The following is a 21,897-nucleotide window of genomic DNA, read 5'->3' as shown; positions in this document are numbered from 1 at the left end:
ATCCAGTTAAAAGGGGAAAAAAGTACCCAATTTCCTGTCTGTGACCCCGGTTATGTCCTCCTAAATGTAAAGCTTTTGCTATGTTGAGGATGGCTTTCAGCACATGTGCCTCTCTGAATCAGGACCCACATTACTTACTCACCTTTCAACTGTTCTGAGATTCCACTCCTGTGGTATTAGGAATGCTCCTAATGTGGTGCAGGCTATGGTTTAAGTAGTGGATGTCTCTACCATTCTCTTATCATGAGAGAGAGGGAGATTTTCTTGCAGTGTTTGCAATGATCTGCTAGCTCGGGTCTCCTTTCCTTTTTTCTCTGCTGCTCCTCTTCCCTGCTGCTTACCCTCACTGTGCTTTTGCTGGGACTCTCGTAGTGTCTCATGAAAACAACATCCTCATATTGCTGTTGTATGTCATGTCTTAATTAATTTATAGAATAGCACACAATTTCACAGTAGAATTCCCACTAACATCTTACATTGTGAAAAGTTAGTATTATTTCATATATTTTTGCCATATAGTGGGTATATTCTTTATACAAGTGCATTCTTGTTGCTAAATTTGCCTTGGATCTGAGTTCACACCTAAGCTAAACACTGAACATTTTCCATAAGTAAAATACACAATTTATCATGTTTTTGATTGCTTGGAGGTAGCAAAGGAATAGAGACAAAATTGAAAACTGCATTATAAGTTAATCAGTCACATTACTTTTTTCTTTAATATTCCTGTTTTGTTAGTGATGAAAGAACTCATTTAGGATCAGACACTTTTAGGCTGTACTTTGAACCAAACCAAAGCAGGTATAGTTCCTGAGATGAAGATCTTTAATAGATTTGAAAGGCAAGAGCTATCTAGGTTCCACACGCTGCCCCTCCAGTGCATAAAGGATCTCGGCAAACCTGGGCTGCAACTCACTGCTCCCTCAAGGACATAACTATTTGAGCAACTCTGCTGTAAAAGTGGCAAAATATGGCTTTGAAAACAAAAAGTCCCCCCTCCCCTTTTTTAAAACCGGAACATTTCACTGAGTTTTCAGCCCATAAATAGCTGAATCAGAAGATTTAAAGGATTGTGGACTGTTTGTGTTGGGAACCAGTAGGTTGGAGAGTGAGGGATGGGACAGAGCTTCACTGCTGCATACGGTGTCCGTGAAACTGCAATTTTAATGTAATGCAGCATAGGAAATAAGAGTAAGAGAGAGCACAGATAGGAATATGAAGATCCTATAGTTTGAATGGTGGATATACAACCAGATAGCTCCAGAGTATATAGTTCCTCCCTTCCTTTTGGCATCATCCATTTCAGTTCTCCCAATATATAATCATTTGAAATTCCTCTTATGTCTCTGTTTCTAAACCCTAAGAAGCAGAAAACCTGAGCCTTGCTGTTTGCATTCTTCTGATATCAAAGACTCCTATCCCACTGGGGCCCTTAGCCATAGGAGAGGTTTGAGGGAGGGGGAAGAGATGTTTTTCCTCCTCCTTAGCCCCTCCACCAGATTGAAGGGTGGGGAGGGGAGAGGGAGCAGACAGTAGATTTTAACGCTCAAAAAATGGAGGCTGGAAGGTGACTGGTACCTGAGCCTGACATACTGCTGTTTATCACTGCTTCTCTTAGCTGATGTGGTGGTGGGGTTGGAGCTGGGTAGAGGTTGGTACCTGATGATGCAGAGTACCCATCCTCTCTGAGCCTTGGTCAGCCTGTTTTTGCAGAAGTCCACAGCCTAGAGATATCTTGTCCCATATAGCAAGCAGTAGAAGGATATTTATGTTTAAAATCTGTGTTACAGATTTACAGGAAGTATTTATTTATTCTTCAAATTAGCTGAGCAGGAGAATTAGCTAAACAGAGATGGATTTAGAGATCAGCACAATGCAGCAAGTTTAAAAAACCCTTTCCATCTGAATTAATGAATTTCAGACTGCTTTTCATAAACTAGTTTTTCAGAAGTCATCTGTGAAGGCTTGTATAAAGAATTTTTAAAGGTAACTTAATGGGATGGAGAAAAGGTTTAAAATTATCTACTGGGGCTGTTGCAGGAGATATTAAATATTGATTTATCTTGGAGTAAGAATCATACTAAAGAGTGAGGCTCGTAGTCAGATCAATTTATCTGGAATACAAACTGTATGGCTGTATTTAGTACAATGTCAACATGAATCTTAAACAAGTAGATGTGAAAGGTTGAGCATTTAATCTAAATCAATTGGCTCTCCAAATCTTCAATTAAAAAAAAAAGAATCTTAACAGTTCAAACTGAACTGTTCCAAAATGTTTCAGGTGGTTTATATTAAAAAAAATGCTTCATTTAGTCAGTCATACTATACCATAACCCTCTCCTGTGCATCTTGTCCAACTAGGAACAAAAATCCACAGTCCAAGGCTTTTCCAAATCTTAAGTTTTTAATACTCCAAACTCTCTTGAAAACCCAATGTAAATCGTTCAAGTAATCTGGCAAATAACACTGTAAGCAATTTTCTGCTACTTGCCACTGCTACTGCACTGCCAAGCTTTTGGTCATAATATAAAAGTTGGCTCAGACTGTACTTAACCAACTAAAACTGATTATGTTCCCTTTTCAGACATAAATAGATACCAGCATGCCAGCTAGTGGTACTGGCTAAAATATTTTTCAGTATGTATAAGTGTACATAGGTCTCCAGTAGGAAATCCTTTATCCAAGCGTGACATCAAAGCAGTATGTCTCAGATAATTTAAGTGTTACATTTGCTTTTGTTTGTACTGTTTTCTTTAAACATATTCATTAGACAAGACCAGAGCCTTTAATGTTCCATGACTGAAAAATCCATCAAACAGATTTACGGCAGAGGCAGTGTGGCATAACAGCCAGTGGACTGGCCTAATGTTCAGAAGTCCCGGGTTCAGTTCTAAGCTTAATTATTGACTTTTTAGGTAACCAGAAGATAATAATTTCCCCTCTCTGTGCCTGGAGATACCGTTACCAACCTCCTTTTTAGTATGATTTGGGTACTACTAATGCACAGTGGTAGGTATTATGATTGTCTACATATATAACAGTAAAAAGCTCCAAAATATTGATTGCTTCCCCAGGACATTATTATTCTCTTTCCTGTAAGACATAGCTAGAAAATATGACCACAGTTATAAAGTATACAAAGTATACAAGTACACAAAGGAATAAGGAAGGTATGAGACAGGAAATTCCCTCTTATAGATTGTATTTGTCCACAGAGCAGCAAAAATCTTCCACTGGAATGAGGTGCTGGAATGTTCCTTCAGTGAATAGCATGAACTTTTCCATATATGTCATCTAGGGTGGATGAACAAGGATAGGGGAAAAGAGAGAAAAAGTTCATTTTAAATGCAGAGAGATGTAGTAGGACCCAGTCTATGCCTATGCTCAAAAGCAAAGTCAAAAATATGTCTTAAGTGGGACGTTAAGTGGCTAATATGCTCTGTGGGTGAAATCACTACTTTTGAAACTCCCATCCAAGATTGGCTGTTAAGGTATAAAAGCATTTTCTAAACCATCATTGTTACATTGAGCTGAAGAATACTTTAATGGATATCTTATGTGGGAAATTTGAAACAAGGTTTTCACAATAAAAACAAAACAGGGTTTATAAAATCATTCTACTTTAAATGAAAAGCTAGAGAATGGATTTTTGCCAGTAGCATTAGCTATAGATGACTAGCAGTTTTGTCTTTGTATATTGCAGCAGTAAAACCACATAAATTTTTCAGCCCGTAGGTATTCATTTTGCATTTAAGATGGCTTCAGGTGTAAGGGTCCCTCGATTCTGCATGAAAAAAATGCGTAGCCTTCAGTTACCCTTTTAAGGTACTCTCTCTCTTGCATTATTTTGAGTCATACTTCCTTCATGGAAGAGTTACTCTTTCCGAGAGTTTCTCCCAGTTTCCAGGGAGTATGTATTTGCCTGCATTTGCATGTCAGATGTAGCAAATGGAACCTTTATCCCCCTTAATCAGCCACGCTTTTTTGTTTGTTTTGATGAATTTATAATGTTCATAAATCCAGTTTGGGCTGCTTTTTCCTTGAGTACAAATTTTAGAAACATAAATTATAAGCAACTTAGTTCTGATTGTATTAGAAAGATAAGTAAGGAAATACCGCAATTTCACGGACAGGGAGGCCTTCAGCTAGGACATTGTTAATGCAAGGTCTTGTCCACTTGCATAAGTCCTTACAGGACTGTGTTCTTGGCTTTCTATTGTTTTATTCCTAAACAAGAACAATTCTTCTTCATACCAGAATGCCTTCAACCTACCTGTCTGAAAGGGAAAAAGGAGTAATCAATAAGAAGGAGAAAGCATCTTTTTCAGCCTGGAAAGAAGTTGATTAATTTTTTTCTCAAATTCAGTGAAGTGCATTAGTCCATTCTTAATATAAACACATAAGTATTCCCTTGAAGTAGTGACTATCCATGTCCTTGAGGCCTCTGTTGGACTGGAGTGAAAGTACCCAGCACCTTACAAGATTAAGGCCTATATGAGGCTGCAAGAACTTGCAACTCACTGTTTCGGTTTTTGGGGTTTTTTTCCTGTTGAATCAAGATTAAAGACAGGAGCTAGTTGAGGGGTACATCTATATTATCACAGGCATTACGTACATCATACTTGATATTGTAATAATGCAAACAGTAATCTTGCCTTCCTGACATAAACAGTAAGCAGCACATTTTCCTGAGGCTGAAATAATCAGAGAAAAACATGGCAGTGATGGGGGTACAAGAGGCAAAACACTGCATAATGATGTTATTATCATTGTTCCATTGTCACCCATCCTTATTCTTTAGTGATATGTTCCTTTTCCCTCTGAACATAACAAAAAAGGCCTGAGTATAAACAGAGTAATATATAAGCAGCAATCATAAAATGCAACCTTGAAAAAGTACACTTAAAATGCTACAAAATAAAAAAAAAAAAAATCAGATTGATAAATACAGAAAAAGCCCACTTAATCTATGTATGCATGTTATGCAATTATATATTTACATCCCGCACAAGGCAAGGCATATACCTGAAGACAGTAGCACTTGGTGGGATTTTGTTAACTGCCTTGATTGCATTTCTAAATTCTAAATGTGGATATGAACATTTAAGCCCAAGTGTCTTTTGCATCATCAATTTAAACTACTTCAGGTGTCTTCCTGAAAATGGGATGGAACAGCCATGTCTAGAGGCCTGCATTGCTTATAGAAATAAACAAAAGGGGTAGGTACCCCCAGTGACTCATTCAGAGTATCTGGGTTAGATATCTGTACTTCCAAAGCCCTGGAGGAGTTACCCTAATGGAGCTACTGGAATCTATACTTACAATATACAACACTATTCATGTTCAAAGATTGCTGTAATGAAATGCACAAAACTCAGATTCAGATTTTCCCTGAAGTTTAGTTCTTTAATTGTAAAAATACTTGCAAATAGAGTATTTGAAATATCTGCTTTTAAAACTTTATAACCACTACCCACACGTAGAGTAGGAAAAGTGCATTTATTGCTATTTGATAATTGATTATTGCATCACGTAGTCCATTTTTATCACAGCTTTTCCAGTATTGTTTGGTCACGTCACAAAATCTGACATGTGCCTATCATAAGGCACAGTTGAAATGATGGAATGAAAGTATCTATGAGAACATCATCTATCTTTCTCTTAGCTTTTATAGGTTTAAAATCAAACATATATATGTGTCTGTTAGCATGCGCTTACATTTCCATATTGTTCATAAAAAACATCATATTGCTTCTCAAGATGTTTGACCAGTGGCATGTGTGTATGCCTGTGTGTGTTTGTGTTCTGGATTTTTTTTAAGATCTCTCTTTTCCCAGCTTTGTGTGGAGGGCAGCTGAATTTGCTTTGTGCTGTTGAGGTTTGCAGAACACCGCAATGAAATTGAAATTGGTGACTTCTTTTCTGCCTTTTTTTTTCCATTCCAAAAAAGTTGTTGTGCTGAACCTAGAATAGTTTTGCTGGTTGTTGTACTGCTGTGGCTTCTTGCTAAAGCTGTGTTTTCAGCCTGGAATATATTACTAGATGATTAAAAGAAAAGGAGATTCACAGTTTTGAGGCTAGTAACCAGATCTCTGATCTTCTAAATTCTGTTCTGATTCTAATGCATGACAATACTTGTAATGAAATTTAGTCACAAACAGAAACGTTTGGGGAAGCATGCAGATATACGTACAGAATCATGGCATTGTCTAAATTTGGTAAAAGTAGTTCTGTACACTTTTATGGCATTTCAATGTCTCAATTTTTAAATACTTGGTGAAAATAAGGCTATAACTGACAAGGTCCAACCAGCTGCTAAATTAAACTGAAATATAGCAAAATGTATATTATTATTCCTCTGTAGTATTTAGTCTACCAGGAAAAAAAACCTTTGTTTTTCCATGCCCTTACGCAATTATTCTTGTAAGTCAAATGTTAGAAATTTGAATGACCATTCTGAAGGTCCAAGAGTACCTATTGAATTGCTTCCATTAGTCACTTTACAGCACAGAAAAAACCCCAGTCCTGCTATTTCCTAGTAGAAGTGTATGTCAATTATAATTTGTGTTTATTTTTGTCTGTCTCTCAAAAATGCACATATATGTGTTTAGTTAAAAGAAAGTGTGGCTTTTTTAAATGGTTGCATTCTTTCTAATTACAAGGTAAATAAATTTGGTCTGTACCATTTACCAGTTCTCCCTTAAAACTAGTGAGCCATACCTGATGTTATAAAAGAAAATTAACTCCTCTCCCTAGAAGGCTCCCAGTTAATCATCTGTGGATGTTGGTCAGGAGGGAAGGGAGCAGGAGAGAGAACAAGGGAATTTCTCTTTGACCCTGACAGTTGAACATCTTACACTCTGGAACATAGGATTTGATTATCTTAGTATGTGTTGCTACATATGTTATTAACAGTCATAAAATTATCCAGCTCTTTTAAAAACAAGTGACAGCCCAAGCTTTGGAGTCTTCCTTGACCTCTAGTGAATTCTACAGCTGTATTATGCAGAGTGTAAAGTAGTAACTCCTTTTGTTTGCTTTTCATTTACCAGCTGTTAATTTAATTGATTGTCCCTTTGTTTTTCAAGGACTAATGACTTCTCATCAGTCTAAGGTGGAATTCCACAGTTCTTGTGGGTTTTGCTTTTTTTTTTTTAAATCTTTACATTTTAGTTGATGTGTAATTTTACTGTAGGTTGCTGTATGAATTTGCTGCTGAAACAGTTAATCAGAAAGTTCTCAGATACTGCCATGCATCATGCCTTTGTGCATGAATAAAAAGTTGGAAACCGCATGAAAGCAGTAGTTGGGTTACCACACAACTGGATATGCTTAAGTCTGAACGCTTCATAACTCTAACTACTGGGGAGCTGCAAACTTATAAATAACCTTGCAATTGGTTAAAACCATATTAAAACCATATGAACAAAGACATAAAGCATTTGGTTAAGGGGGCTCAGTAAGTGCAGTAATCCTGTTGAAAGTAATCTAACCAGGGCAGATCCATAGCTTAGGAGTGCCTGCAAGTGTGGCAATAGTTATGAGTATGTTGATACTTCATATGCAGGAGGGGATAATGCCCTACTTAGATGGAAACGTTTGCTATCTGTTTTGGGGTTTTTTTTTGCTTTTTAAAAATATTTTAAAATTCATACACTTATTTTTAAAGGCAAGCTTCAATGCACTGAAGTCTATTAACTTATTAGTATGTGCTGAATGCTCCCAATAATCAGGGAATTCATCTAAATCCTTATTTGTGTTCGGAAATCAAGATGGCTACTGCTCACACTAATCAGAGGCTCTAGGAATTCTGATCCTTAAAATCATACTTCCAAAATAATTAGCTAGAGACTGTTTACAAGTAGGCTGTTTGGGTTTGCATTTATTTATCTGATGAATTTTTTGCCTTTAGCACTCCAGTTTCAAACTTTTTTCTAGACACTTTAAATTTTGATGAAATTGCAATTCTCAATTTTGACTCCAGAACCTGGGTCTTAAAAGAAGAAAGTCCCATATCATGACAATCACTACGAAATTCTGTTACTGAACAACTTTGGAGCATTTTCTGCTTGTGATGGTCTTGCATGTGTCACGTTGTCACGTGGAAGCCAGCTGAGGCTTGCCAGTCAGGCAAAGAAATTTTAGTGTAAATTCCCTGTTAGCTGCTTTTAATCTCTTACTTTTCAGTTATGCTTTAAGATGGAAGAATATATTTGAAAGGGGAACTAATGGCTTCTCTCTCCCCACATCTTTTTAAGCAAGCTGTTTGCTTTGAGGCACTATAATGTAACACAAATCTGTAGTCTGTGGCAGGGATGCTAGTCCGTGCTGTATGTTCAGCATGCAAAGACAGTACTGGAACAGTTTATGAACAATATAGGGGTCTTCAAAAACTGAAAACAGCAGTATGTTAGGGTGAAAATTCATGAACTGTCACTCTTTGGATCCTGAGATCATTGAATTCAGGTATTTCACTTACATAAAAAAGAAGTAAGGCCAGGTTGTGTCAACATCATAGAACTCAGCATATCCTTCATTCATGCAACCTGTAAATCAGTGGTTGGAAAAGATATATTTTGTATCTTGTAATACCTTAAAATACCAGCATTCCTACAATAAGTTTGCCTCCTTTGCTAATTTAATTTCCCCGGTTTCTTGGAGCAACTCCCGCTGCTATGAAAACAAGTTCTAGATATTCACCACAGTTCTGCAAAACCAAAGGCCTTGCTTTTAATTGTGACAATAATGCCACCATTGTTTTTATCTACTTTGCCATCCAAAGAATTCCAGCAGTTGCATGCCTGCACACCAGTAGGATGATTGACATTGTTGTAATAAGGTTAATGTTTAAACTTCCCACCCGTAATAACTAAAATATCCAGAGATAAGGCTGAAAGTCAATTTGTAATTATCCCTGCTGTGCCAAGATGTTGCAAAAGATTCTAAGTGGAGGGTAATTTAACTTTTCCGTCCTAGCCGTTAAAAAGTAGTAAGAAGAAGGTAAAAAGCTTGGGATGTTTGTATCTTGACTTTCCAGGAGGAAAAAAAAGTTTTGTGATTCCTCCTTATTCAAACTGGGAATAATTTGCTCTGTGTTCTACTGAAAATGTCCTTTAAATTGTTTGCCAGTTGTTTACTGTCCATGGTACATGAAGGGAATAGATCACAGTTAGCAAATAAGCTACTAGAACATTTAGTATGGAATAATTCAACTGAAATACATTTCATACATAAAGACAACATGTGATAATTATTTGTAGTCATTCTAACTAAAGTACTGTCCTCAGAAGAAATAATATCCCTTCAGTCATATACTCTGTGGCTTCTGTGAATGACCCATATTAATTCAGTTTCTAGAAACTGGCTCTTTAAATTAATGTTGGTAACTGCTTCCATTCTAAACTATTGAAATAAAGGGTATTACATCATTGTCTAAATACGTCTACTTAAATAAAAAGTATTTGTTTGCAAAAAATATATATATTTTAAATCTTTTATACAACGATCAGCATGCATGCCATTTTCCATTTCAGACTAAGCATACATTTCAGATGTGGAAAAAGCAAGCATGTTGAAATAATTTGAGGCATGGGTATAGTCGGATCAGTCTTGGTAATCCAGAAGGGAGGGGTGCCCAGTGTATTATTACATTTCGTATATTATTTTTCAAGAGATGGAGGCAATCAGTCATCTTTTCGCATATGGTTTGAAAAAAAATTGTCTTGCTGGCAAGTAAACTGTTATTTAAGTACACAATCCACGGTACTACAGAAACAGTTTTGCCAAACTTGTCCAAGTATTCTCACATCCTTAAAGATGGTATAAATATCATTTATAGCAAGCCGTTTACTTCAGACTATATGGAATGCCTTCCTGCTCCCCTGATCTAAGTGTCCCAGTTTGCATTATGGCCTTTATTGCTTCTGTTTGATGGAGTGATCAGTAAAAATTTAATGACACTATAAAATAATAAAAATGTCATTAATTTACCACGGATCTTGGATGCAGTGGTTGTAAAGTTACATTAATAAACAGAATATTTTTTACAACAAAAAGCATTGTTACATGGGAACGTATAAATAACACACATAAATTTAAGAGCAATTTTACCGTTAGCACACACATTATTATGGAATAGCCAATAAGTGTATAAAACATAGTATATAAAATTTTATGAAAATATACTGTGTGCATCAAAAATTCAGCTTTTATCTAAGTGCAGAGAAAAGCCATTATTGTGTGCTTACTGTTTCATTGCTGTTCTTTCACAAGATCACAATTTTATATTTGTTTCTAGTCATTTGAAGTTTGCAGCCTTTTCAGAGGTAGGGGCTACTGCTTCCTTTGCCTTTACTCCTTGCTTCACTAAATCATTCTTTTACCTTCCACATGTGAAGAAAGAATTGATACTTTCTGCCAGAACGTGACGGAAAAGTTGCTAATTTAATGCAAAGCTAAAAATAATGCCAAAAGGGTTGAAAGGCTTGCTTGGCGACTCTGGAAATAAGGGATAACTATATAGCAGTCTATCTGTCATCACTGGGGCTTCTCCATCACTGACTGTGATAATATGTGAATATGATGGATGCCACAGCCTTGTGGCTCATAACGTTTAACATTCATCAGCTCTCACTAACGGGGGCTTTATAATTTAAATATCTTTATTTAATATGCAACATCTACCTCATACATCATAATTTCAAAGCACTTAGAGAACCAACAGTCCTGCAAGACAGTTGAGCAGACTTTAATTTTTCCAATAACTTTTACGTTTTCTGCATGTTTGTGACTGACAATGCATAAATAAGTGCCTAATCATATCACAGAATGGAAAATTAAGATTTGGCTGCTAAGAAGAATCTTTTTTCTCTTCCTTTTCTCATTTTAAAGAAGTGATTATTTTTACTGTGTGTTCAACATATAAAGAAGCACAAAGGATCCAAATTGTGCTGCAAAGAGCTTTCAGTTTTCTAGTGCAAACTCCAATTGACTGCATTGATCTAGTCATGGGAAAGGGTTGTCAGTGTCACATCCTAAACCCTTTTTCTGAAATTCAAATGGGAAAACTTAATGTGACTATACAGTATAAGCTCCATAGCCAGTACAAAAAATCAGTTCAAAATAGAAGTCCAAAATGCTTTTTCACAGGAAACAAAACATCTGCACTGTCCATAGCAGTGCACTTTATTACAAACTCACCAAAGTTTTCTATTAACGTGGGTTAGGGAGGTAGCAATGTATCCTGTAGTTCATGTACATGTGTGCAAATATAATGCATGTGTAGGTAACGTAGGTAATGTTGTGGTGCGTTGACCTTGGCTGGATGCCAGATGCCCACCAAACCACTCTATCACTACCCTCCTCAGCAGGACAGGGGCGGGGGGGACAAAATAAGATGGAAAAAACTCACGTGTCAAGATGAAGGCAGTTTAATAAAAGCAAAACAAAGGCTGTGCGCAGAAGCAAAGGAAAACACAGGATTTATTCTCTACTTCCCATCAGCAGACAATGTCCAGCCACTTCCCGGGAAGTAGGGCTTCAGTGCATGTAGTGGTTGCTCCAGAAGACAAGCGTTGTAATAATGAATGCCCCCCCTTGCCCCTTCTCCTAGCTTCTATTGCTGAGCAGATGTCATATGGTATGGAATATCCCTTTGGTCAGTTTGGGTCAGCTGTCCTGGCTGTGTCTGCTCCCAAGATCTTGCCCACCCCCAGCCTTCTGGTGAGGGGGAAATGTTGGAGAGACAGCCTTGGTGCTGTGCAAGCACTGCTCAGCAGTAGCTGAAACACTGGTGTGTTGTCAACACCTTTCTAGCTACCAATACAAAGCACAGCACCATGAGGGCTGCTATGGTGAAAATTACCTCAGCCAGACCAAATAACTATGTATAGCCATTTAGTTTTAATGAAGGTATGTAATTTTTTGTTCATATAGGAATATTATGTACAAAATCAATCCTCCTCTCAGTCATTGGTTGTACTAGGAAAAAGGTATAATTTAAAGGATTTTTAGTGCAAGTAACTATTCTCTTTAGGATGAATTCAAGATGGGAGCAAAGATAAATCCCATACTAGAGGATTGGAGCCTAGTGCGACAAGTTTCCTCTCTAATTTCATATGAATTTAATGGAAATACAATTTCATTGTATTTCATGGAATTGTAAAGGCATCTACTAGATAAAAACATTATTAGTATTGAGGAACATTTTTCTATTCTTTACAGTTCTCTGAATTTGTCTAAACCCAATGTAAATGCTGAAGATTTTTTTATGATCACCATGAAGATTATTTTCAGTAAAAAGCAAGCAAAGGAATGACTTTAAAAGGCATTTCAAAGACTTAAATATTGCTAGCTTTGTTACAGCTTTTTATGAATTAGGAGGAGGGGGTTATGAAATAACTATAAGTACATCTCCTTTGTTTGACAAGAGCAGGTATTTTTATGGTATAAGCGCTTTCATTTTACTGTTCCTGAACCTTATCATGTAATTTTCCCTTTTCTCCTTCCATGTCAAAATATTGATATTCTTTCAGAAACTTTCTTTTTTTGTCTTTTTTTTTTTTAACAGAATGTTTTCTGATAAAATCAAAGAGAATGAATGACTAGAAAGATATTTCAAATGTGCATATTGATATGTAGCAGGGTCTGTTGATTTTTATAGCAGAAAGGTATTTCTCCTTCTTCTGAAACACACTTAAAAGCTGTTCTTCCAAGAATACTGCAGGTGCTGTGTTAACATCCTTAAGAAAAAGCTTTTAGCGCAAATATTTTGGAAGAGACAATATATGTGCCAAAAGCTGTTTTCTTAGTGCTGATCTTTGTTTTTATCTCAACTGCAAATCAGCCCTTTGTAATGGAACGCGGAATCCTTGACAGACTTATTTTTTATTCTGTCTACCAGTAAAACAGATCCCATCCTGATGATTCAGGTGTATTGTTACATTACAAAACATCTTTCAGTAAAATATTGGGCCTCTAGTATTGCAGTGCCTTTCTGCAGTCACATTTCATTTGTAACTCTTTCTTTTCTTGTGAATTCCTTTGTATATGTAAGCTCCTTCATCAACCACACATTTTACAGAAGAAAATAAGTTAAGAAGTTAACCAAATATAAAATGCAGAGCTATTTTGTTTGACAACTGGAAGATTCTGAGGAACTTTTAGAAATGCAGTTAGTACCCGACATGTCTCAGCTGCATGTTGTGGCAAATCCAGTGTCAGGTTGTGCTTTCTTGTCTTCCTCTGCAAATTAAACAGAAAATAATTAAAAAAATACATGGCTGAAGGAATCAAAAGAATGAGGAATCAAAAGAATTCCTCAGTTGTTGGCCTGGTTGGGTTTTATTGCTGAAAGATATTGGTAATAGAAAAATAATCACATTGGAAAGCAGAAGTATTTGGAGGTGGAGCAAATGAAGAGTCAAGGCCATCAAGTATATTTTGTCCTTAGGAACATTCCAAGTTTCTAACCATCTTGCAGGGGAGAAACTCCTAATGTTTTCTTCTTATGTCTAGTATGCACAGCACAGAACTAGGTCATTGAACAATAGACTGAACAGCAATCAGCACTCTACTTCTGCATAATGCATTAAGTATAACATGGAGAAACTGTTCATAGAGCTGAAAGCTGGTATTTCATGTTTGTAAATTCAAGCTGACATGACATTTAATATTGTTTCATAGTAATGAACAACAAGGTTTCATTCATTCACAAGTACAACATAATGCCAAGTTTAGTCTGAAGAGGTAACAACAAGGCAAGAGGGAAAACATGCTATGTTCCTTCAAATGAGAATGCTAAATTAATGATAACCATTGAACGCTTTGCTACTGATACACAGTACTACAGAGAGTACTATTGTGAGACAGTATTACGCTGTCATTTATAGTGCCCTTGTCCAGTAGTTGATTGAAGAACTGGGTTAACACATAAAATACCTTTCAGTTTCCACTTTCTAGTTCCAGGTTTCCTATGGAGGTCTCCAGCTCTCAAAAGCTTTCTGTTTTTCTAGGAGTGTGCATTCTTTTTCCTTTTTTTTTTTTTTTAACCTCCTTAGGTTCCCTTCCTATTGAGGTACAACTTAAATTCCTAGACAAAATAAAAATATCAGTTCAGTCATCTATTATTCCTTCTTTCAAATACTTGTCTTTGAAAACTTCTTGCATAAAATTCAGAGTTGTGTTTTCTCAGAGGTATGAATGCAAACTTGAATCTCATAGTGGGGAAAAAGTGCTTTTTTCATTAAATTAGCAGTATATTTTAATACAAACTCTCCTTTCAACTTCTGAATTTTCATGCCTCCCAAATGTTGATTGTCTTTTCCAGTTTAAGTTAGAAAATAAATGGAAAGGCAAAGTGAGCAGCATTGATCAGCACTGTTTGCTGCCAAGAGTGTTTTGTATTTGCATGTAAAATCATTTATGCATTATGGCAGTGCAGATCAAAATAATCTCAAAGTTTCTGTATATGTATGTTTCACATTTAAAACTGATTTTCATAAATGCAAACATTCAGAATCCATAAAAAATTGTCCCTGAGTTAAAATTCTCATTAAATGCACTCATTATTTGTTCAGATTTAAAAAATAAGGCATGTATCAGTGCATATGCATACGGACAGGCATATAATGAGAACTAACTTATACAGACCATTAAGACTACTTCTGTTCTTTTCCAGGAAAGAACAAGGTTTGAAAATTTAGGCCCACAGTTAACAGGCAAACCCAATGAAGATGGAAAACTGGGCCCTGGTGTCATCGATCTTACAAGGCCAGAAGATGCAGAAGGTGAGTTGCAATTTTGACTATGGGTTATTGAAATGGTATGGCTGAAGTGCTGCCAGTGTCATAAGTACTGTCTAGCTTACATCCCAAGGTAACATGTGAATGATTTCTGTGTGGTTTTGTGAGATTGTAGTAAGTCCATAACAAAGGGCGTTTACATGAAAAGGACTGTATAGCCCTCTAAGCCCTTCTGCAATGCAACTATTCTTTCCCCCAGCAGCTGCCAATTAAGTGTTTACATTTTATACTGTTAATAAAAGTGTAGGAAACATTAAAAAAATTATCTGAGCAAGGCAATATATACATATCTGTATATATATATTTTCACCAGTTTTTAAGGATTTAGCAGCTTTGAAGAAAGTTAGAGCTCTTTAAGAAGTTACTCATCAGTGCACTCACAAACTATTCAAGATATAGCAAGCACAAGTTTATCGACAGGCAACTGTCAAATGATAGTGGAAAAATATTTCACATTTTCTATATGAAAATGTCTTTTTCATAATATAAACCTTCAGTGCATTTGCACTCATTTCAGTGAGAGTTCTATATACCAGGCATACAGTGTCAAGCCACAGGTGGAAATCAGTGTTTATTAAGACTGAGTTTAGTCTCTAGCAGGGTTGCCATGCATGCTCTGGAAGTGGATGCCACTGGTATCCCCTTTACCCTATGAAACATTAGAAGAGAACATGTAGATAGATAGGAACCCTACCAGTCACTGTAGTAAGATTAATGTACTATTCAGATAGAATATTATGCAACATTTTGCCCCATCAATTTAATTCTGTTTGAGAATCATTTTGCTCTTTTTTTAACCTGACAAGTTCTAGTTATGCCACTGTTACTGAGAAAAGGTTAAAACATCTCTAAATTTTTCCATGAATATCCAAACATCTGACAGGTTCAAAATTTGCTTTTTTTCTTGGATCAAAGGAATAGGACTAATAAACTTGTGATTGTTGACAAATAGGGTTACTTTAAAATGATTCTTGAAATACTGTGACAGAATTTTCTTCATAAAAAGCCATTAATATTTTCTGTATGGAGAAATATTCCTATGTGCACATATTCTGTTCTGTCTCTCTATGACCCAGAAGTAAATAGTCCAGGTAAGGCCTCACGAATTGTCCCTTCATTTTGAAGTCTGACAACAACAGCACATGTAAATGTTATCTTTACTGTATATGATATGCCTGTGATAAAACATCTTAGAGCCCTGATTCTCCTTGCTTCCCAGCTGACATACATTATCCTTAATCAGTTTCTAGCCAAACCAAAAAAGCTGAACTTAAAAGTATTTTGGGCAAGGACTTGTATACAATGGAGAAGCTGCAAGTTCAGTTCCAAGATGTTCCTGTATCGACTCATCCATACAAAGGAATAGTTAACTCTCAAATTTAATTCAGCAAAATATTCCTAATTACTGGCTTAATATCATGATTAGCTTATCCCATGAAACTGACACATGTACCAGGAGTACAGTTTGACATGTTTTTTGCTTAAATTTTTTTTTAAGTATTTTGACATAGTCAAGATTTCAGGTCTCCATAACAGTAAGATAAGATGATGACTAAAGCTCATCAGCCATTTATTACGAATAATATTCAGAAGGAGCCTAGCACCTTAATGAAATATTTCAGATTTTCCCTATATATATTTATTTTTTTAGTAGTTCCTTATAAAACCAATAATTTCCAGATTTTCATTTTTAGGGAGCTAATATTTATGAGCTTCATTTATTCATTCTTTGTTGGATGTGATTGGCCACTGTTGTGTTGTCTTTAAACAGAAAAATAATGAACACAATGTAGGTAAAAAATAACTTTCAGACAAATGTTTTGCAATGTTTTTTTCCTAGAAAAAAGGACTTAGGAGATACATGGACTTTCAAAGGTACATGTTGACTAATCAGTTATTTATAAACTGCTTTGTATTTCCATCCTGCAGCAACTTCTCGTATTTCAACATGCTGAAGGATGTTTTTTTCCTCAGTTGGGATGAAAATTTGCAACAGAATACTTGCAGATACACAGTTACTGCTTCATATGACATCAAGTCCCTGACGACTTTCTTGGTTTAGCTCATTTCCTTCAATTCATCCTTTCTCTTTGTAGTGTCCTTAATTTAGTATCTTGATACACCTTGTGGAACTGACAGCCCCGCCCTGTTACTGGAGAGTGCAGAATGAAGCTTTGACATATGTAACCCAAGCTACAGTGATGTGTGCTAGTTTAAGGACAGTATACATGTCTTCCTAGAGCTTGTGGGACAGTTTGAGGCAAGGTGTGTTGCAACATGGGAAATCTAGTTCATGAATGGATTCAGATTTCCAGACTTTGTTTAGCAGCCAAGGGATGTCTCTGGAAAAGAGGTGCTGGACGAATACCTCTGCTGATCTGAAAAAAACATTGGTGGGAGTTCAAAACTGAGCTGCTTATTTGTCCTTGTAGTTGTAGACAAGGTGAATTTAGATATTAGCTGGATATAAAAAAAAGACATTCAAAATATCACCCAAGTTTTGCTCCTTATCTTTGGCAAGCTAGCTAAGAGATGACACTTCTAGTGTGGCATCATTTAGAGTGGAAGTCCATTGAAAAGAGTGCTGCTGAAATACCAGCAGTTAAACTGTGGCCTCTGATGTACTGTACCATGCTACAGACTCTGTTCATCTTCAAGAATATTAACACTTCTAATTGTCATGAAACTATTACAGAACTTTCTAGGTTTGCCATGTCACAAAGTTTTTTATATGTGTTGCTATTATTTTGTGCTTCCATATGTGTCTGTTTCAGCACTGGGTCCCTAAGAAACTTGACAAGTTATTCTTTAGAATCACAGAATCGTTTAGGTTGGAAAAGACCCTTAAGATCATCGAGTCCAACCGTTAACCTAACACTATCAAGTCCACCACTAAACCGTGTCCCTAAGTGCCACATCTACATATCATTTAAATACCTCCAGGGATGGTGACTCAACCACTTCCCTCTGCAGCCTGTTCCAGTGCTTGATAACCATTTTGGTGAAGAAATTTTTCCTAATACCCAAACTAAACCTCCCCTGGCGCAACGTGAGGCCATTTCCTCTTATCCTATCACTTGTTAGTTGGGAGAAGAGACCAACACCCACCTCGCTACAACCCCCTTTCAGGTAGTTGCGGAGAGTGATAAGGTCTCCCCTCAGCCTCCTGTTCTCCAGACTAAACACCCCAGTTCCCTCAGCCGCTCCTCACTGGACTAGTGCTCTAGACCCTTCACCAGCTTCATTGCTTTTCTTTGGCCTCCTCTAAGAAGAGAGCCTTCTTGCATATTAGTGTGTTGCCAAGGTCACAATCTCAACTGAATGTCAAAAGTTCCTAATAGCCATAGTCATATTCGAAGACTTAGTGTGTTTCACACCTTCCTTTCTGTTTTGTCATTGTTACTTACTTTTAATCTTTTTTTCAAATTTTTTTTAGATATTACTTGTGTGTAGGTTGCTGTAGACATCTTTAGACAATATTTATGTGGTTTTGTTGTGTGCTTTTATGCAAATAACAGTCATACAGAAAACAAAGATTTCTGAAGTAACATATTGGTGGTCAACTTTTGACCCCCTGTCTTTCTTCATCAGAAATACATCCAGATCTCTGAGGTCCAAGTGCAGTTGTGACAGAGTGGGTGTGTGGCTGTTAGATCTGTCAGATGGTTTTACTCCCATCACCAGAATTTTAGAACTTCAGAATTATGAAATTTACTACAAGAAGATATAATGACTATTTGTAGAGGTTTTGGTTTTTTGGTTTTTTTTGTTGGGTTTTTTTTGGGGGGGGAGTGGAGTGCGGGGCTGGGGGTGTGTGTAACAGATTTATTCCTGAGTCAAGGACTCCAAATTTAGTCCCACTGCTGGCCATAAACTGGGGGGAAGTGCAGTCTGGGCTGCATCCTGATCTCCCAACTGATCTAAACCAAGGGGACTATGGAAGTGCAGTTCCACTCCTTGCCTACCCACACAACCACCTTTCCAAAGGAAACTAAAGTGTGCAGAGACATGGTACATGTCTGTCTCATCCCACTGGGCAGCCAAGATAGACCAAATCTGGGAAGTGCTCCTGGTTCCTATAGCTTTGACACAGCCTTTAAGGTTCAAGTAATTTGTTATAAGAAGTATCAGCAGACTTCTGTGTTTCATGGAATGCCTTTGTAATAGTCTCTAGCAAGGATTTCTCTCTACTCCTTATATCTTTTCTATAACATATGGCAGTGATCTGAGTTTGACAGGATCAGAGTCAAGTTTTCCTTTAATTTTAGGAGTGCTTGCGGTACTGGGTCATTGATCAGGAGCTGAAGCTACATGTATATTTTTTTTGAATCATGAATTATAAGACAAGTCTTGAAATTCTTTAAATTTAGCTCTATGCAATTATAAGACAAATATGAAAGGATACTGCAGAGTGACTTTTAAGACAACTTCTTGTCCCTGCCTAGTGTGTGAAACCTTTTTTAAGATTAACGGTAACTAGGTCTACTTTCAGAGATGACCTAGCATATGAAGTCGTATTCAAAGCTTGTGTTACTCATAATGACCTAACTGTCATCTGAATGGAGGCCTGAAAATCATCAACAAGAGTTTTATATTAAATATGACATAAACCAACATCTCTATTACTTCTTTAGCCACCAGCAGGACTGGGCTAACTATATTAAAAATCATGCTCAGATGTTGCCTCTGACTGTGACACCATTGATGAATAATCCACAGCTATTAGACTTATATCATTACCTGGAAATCCCAGTTGTCCTGTTAAAATATATGATACATTTGTAGCTAGTGAAATTCAAAAACATGATTTTGAGAGCCTCATAAATGTTCAGTGACTGGTATGCAAATTTATAAACAACAGCCAATTATAGAACTAAACAAGGATTTTTTTTTTCTCTAAACCTCATCATTTTAAAGGAAACATCATTCTTTCTGTAGGCAGCTTCATAATTTTGAACATTTGAGATATTGTCAGTACTGAAATACAGCTAACTAACATGGACACACCAAGACAGCTTTGAATCTAGCTGTAGCTAAAACCCATTTTTGAACATGATTGACATACATCGACTGACATACATCAACTGATCAGAGTGTGTAAAAGACAATCAGGAGCCATAGGTGAGCCCTGCTTAAATTCCAAGTGGGGGATCCTAAAGTATTTAGTTCTCAGTTACCTGATAATATTGGATGATCTGAATATGTTTTTTTGGTTCAAGTTCTAAAAAAGATATTCCTTTCACAGATGCTCACTTTTGGTGATAGTGCTGCTTCTTTTGAATCGTATAATGTGCTCTATGTTTATGGATCTCGTGCTTGTATAATGTGCTCTATGCTTATGGATCCTTCTGTTTTTGTGGTTGTGGCCAAATGTTTTGGAAATTTGTAAGAAGTATGTTAAGATTTTGTTTTGTAGGAGATAGAAATCTGCAGAATAGACCTATCGTTCCTGTTGACAATTACTGTTCCTACTGTTTCTACTGTTCTTGCTGACATTTACAATACATTTTACCTCAGCTCAGGTTGCAGTGTGGTTTTCTTCAGCAGTCATAGTCAGGGATTCAAATTCCATCAAGACCTGATCTTCGTTCTTGCCAAAGAATTGGATCTGTTAAAATATAGTTTTCTTAACTGGATCCCGGGCTAAGGGAAAAAACATCTGAACGTTATTGTTTTGCCACTGCCTCACTGTGTGATTTTGTAAAAGAGAAATAACTTCTCTGTGTCCTGTTTTTCCAAGTGAAAAATCAGATGCATTGTGAAGCTAAATTCATTTTTATAAAGCAAATGGAAACAGAAGAAAATGCTATACTAGTACTTAACATTTAGTTCCATGTTTATTCGTGTTAATATATTAGAACCAGGGGCTTGTGAGTTAAATACTTGGCCTCATAGTTTGCCATTTGGGACAACATACACAAAGACCTTCTTCTGAGTCTTGTTTTGATGTTTTCATTTGTTCTATTTCTCATGTGGTAGTTTTCTTGATTCTGTAAACATTGTGTTTAGCACTTGCTGCTTTCTTCCTTTGACACGAATCTACCAGTGTGTGTTAAGCGTGGACCATAGTTCTGAGGATAGGTACATTCCTGCTAGATTAGATAAAAACAGTTTTAAATACTGTGGTGGGATCTGTCTGTCCACTTTATCTGTATATATGTATTTACTTTATCCTTGTATTAGACTATTACTTTTCAAAGTCTCCTGAAGGATAACCTTTGCTATGAAACCTAAATGTTGAGTCAGTCATTAAGACATATCTTGGAGTCCTTGGCATGGGATTGGTACCAGCCCGTCTTCTTAAATTTATTGACTTAGTGCCTGTGTCCTCCTTAGTGCTTGCGTCCTCCCTTTCACTGCCTGCTGTCTCTTACTTCAATTTGTAAGTTCCTTGCTTTAAAGATTGCGTTTTTCTAGATACCTAGTCACTGTTTGAGATTATATAGCTTTAAGCCTTATCTGTTTGAACACGGTGTCTTTGACCATGCTCCAAGTAGGCTGAATGCAAGCCAGTTGGGGACTGCGAGCTGCATAACCACTGGTAATAGGCTGGTTCCAGTAGTAAGCCCTAGCTTGATCTTATTAACTCCAGTTCAGATATACACAGTTCTCGGTCTGAACCTGATTTTGCACCTGAACCCAAGCTTGGAGGAGCAAAGCTCACCTTTGCTTTTAAAAGAACGTATTTCAATTCAGCAGTAAGCTTAAGAACCCAGTTCTGCAGCATTTCAGATGGTGGATTTGCTGACCAACATACAAAGTCAACAAATTGCTCAATATTTGCAGCAGTTAACAGCAGTCTGTCTTTTTATGTCCATAAAATTAGCACTTCCCATTTATATTTGACTTGGGCTAGTCACATTGCAAGGCATGTTGTAGCACAATGAGAGATTCTACCAGCCCGAAAGCAAGGGAAATTGAGTAGCACAGAAAGAAAGAAAGAAATGGTGTTAGGCATCCTCACAGATTTAACCAATTGCCAGAACATGGTGAACAATGAGCGGTTGCAATGGCAGCAGCAGCAGTGAATGTGGAGGAGAGGAATGAGCTAACTGGGGAAAGACAGGGAGTCTTTGCAATGTAGAAGGTAGTTTCT

General features: G+C 36.8%; 1 protein-coding gene across 2 annotated transcripts in view; it reads left to right on the top strand.

Moving 5' to 3' along the window:
- The window catches only part of SOX6 (SRY-box transcription factor 6), a 230,858-nt gene that overhangs the window by 187,311 nt on the left and 21,650 nt on the right, over positions 1-21,897 (top strand). For both annotated transcript variants that reach the window (XM_059825788.1, XM_059825787.1), the window contains exon 11: positions 14,678-14,786. In XM_059825788.1, the coding sequence (XP_059681771.1) occupies positions 14,678-14,786 (109 nt within the window). The remainder of the gene's footprint in view (positions 1-14,677; positions 14,787-21,897) is intronic.

Source organism: Gavia stellata, chromosome 17, assembly GCF_030936135.1.
Source record: "Gavia stellata isolate bGavSte3 chromosome 17, bGavSte3.hap2, whole genome shotgun sequence".
Classification (NCBI taxonomy): Eukaryota; Metazoa; Chordata; class Aves; order Gaviiformes; family Gaviidae; genus Gavia; species Gavia stellata.
Note: the sequence above shows the minus strand (reverse complement) of the source record. Positions and strands in the feature narration are given on the sequence as shown.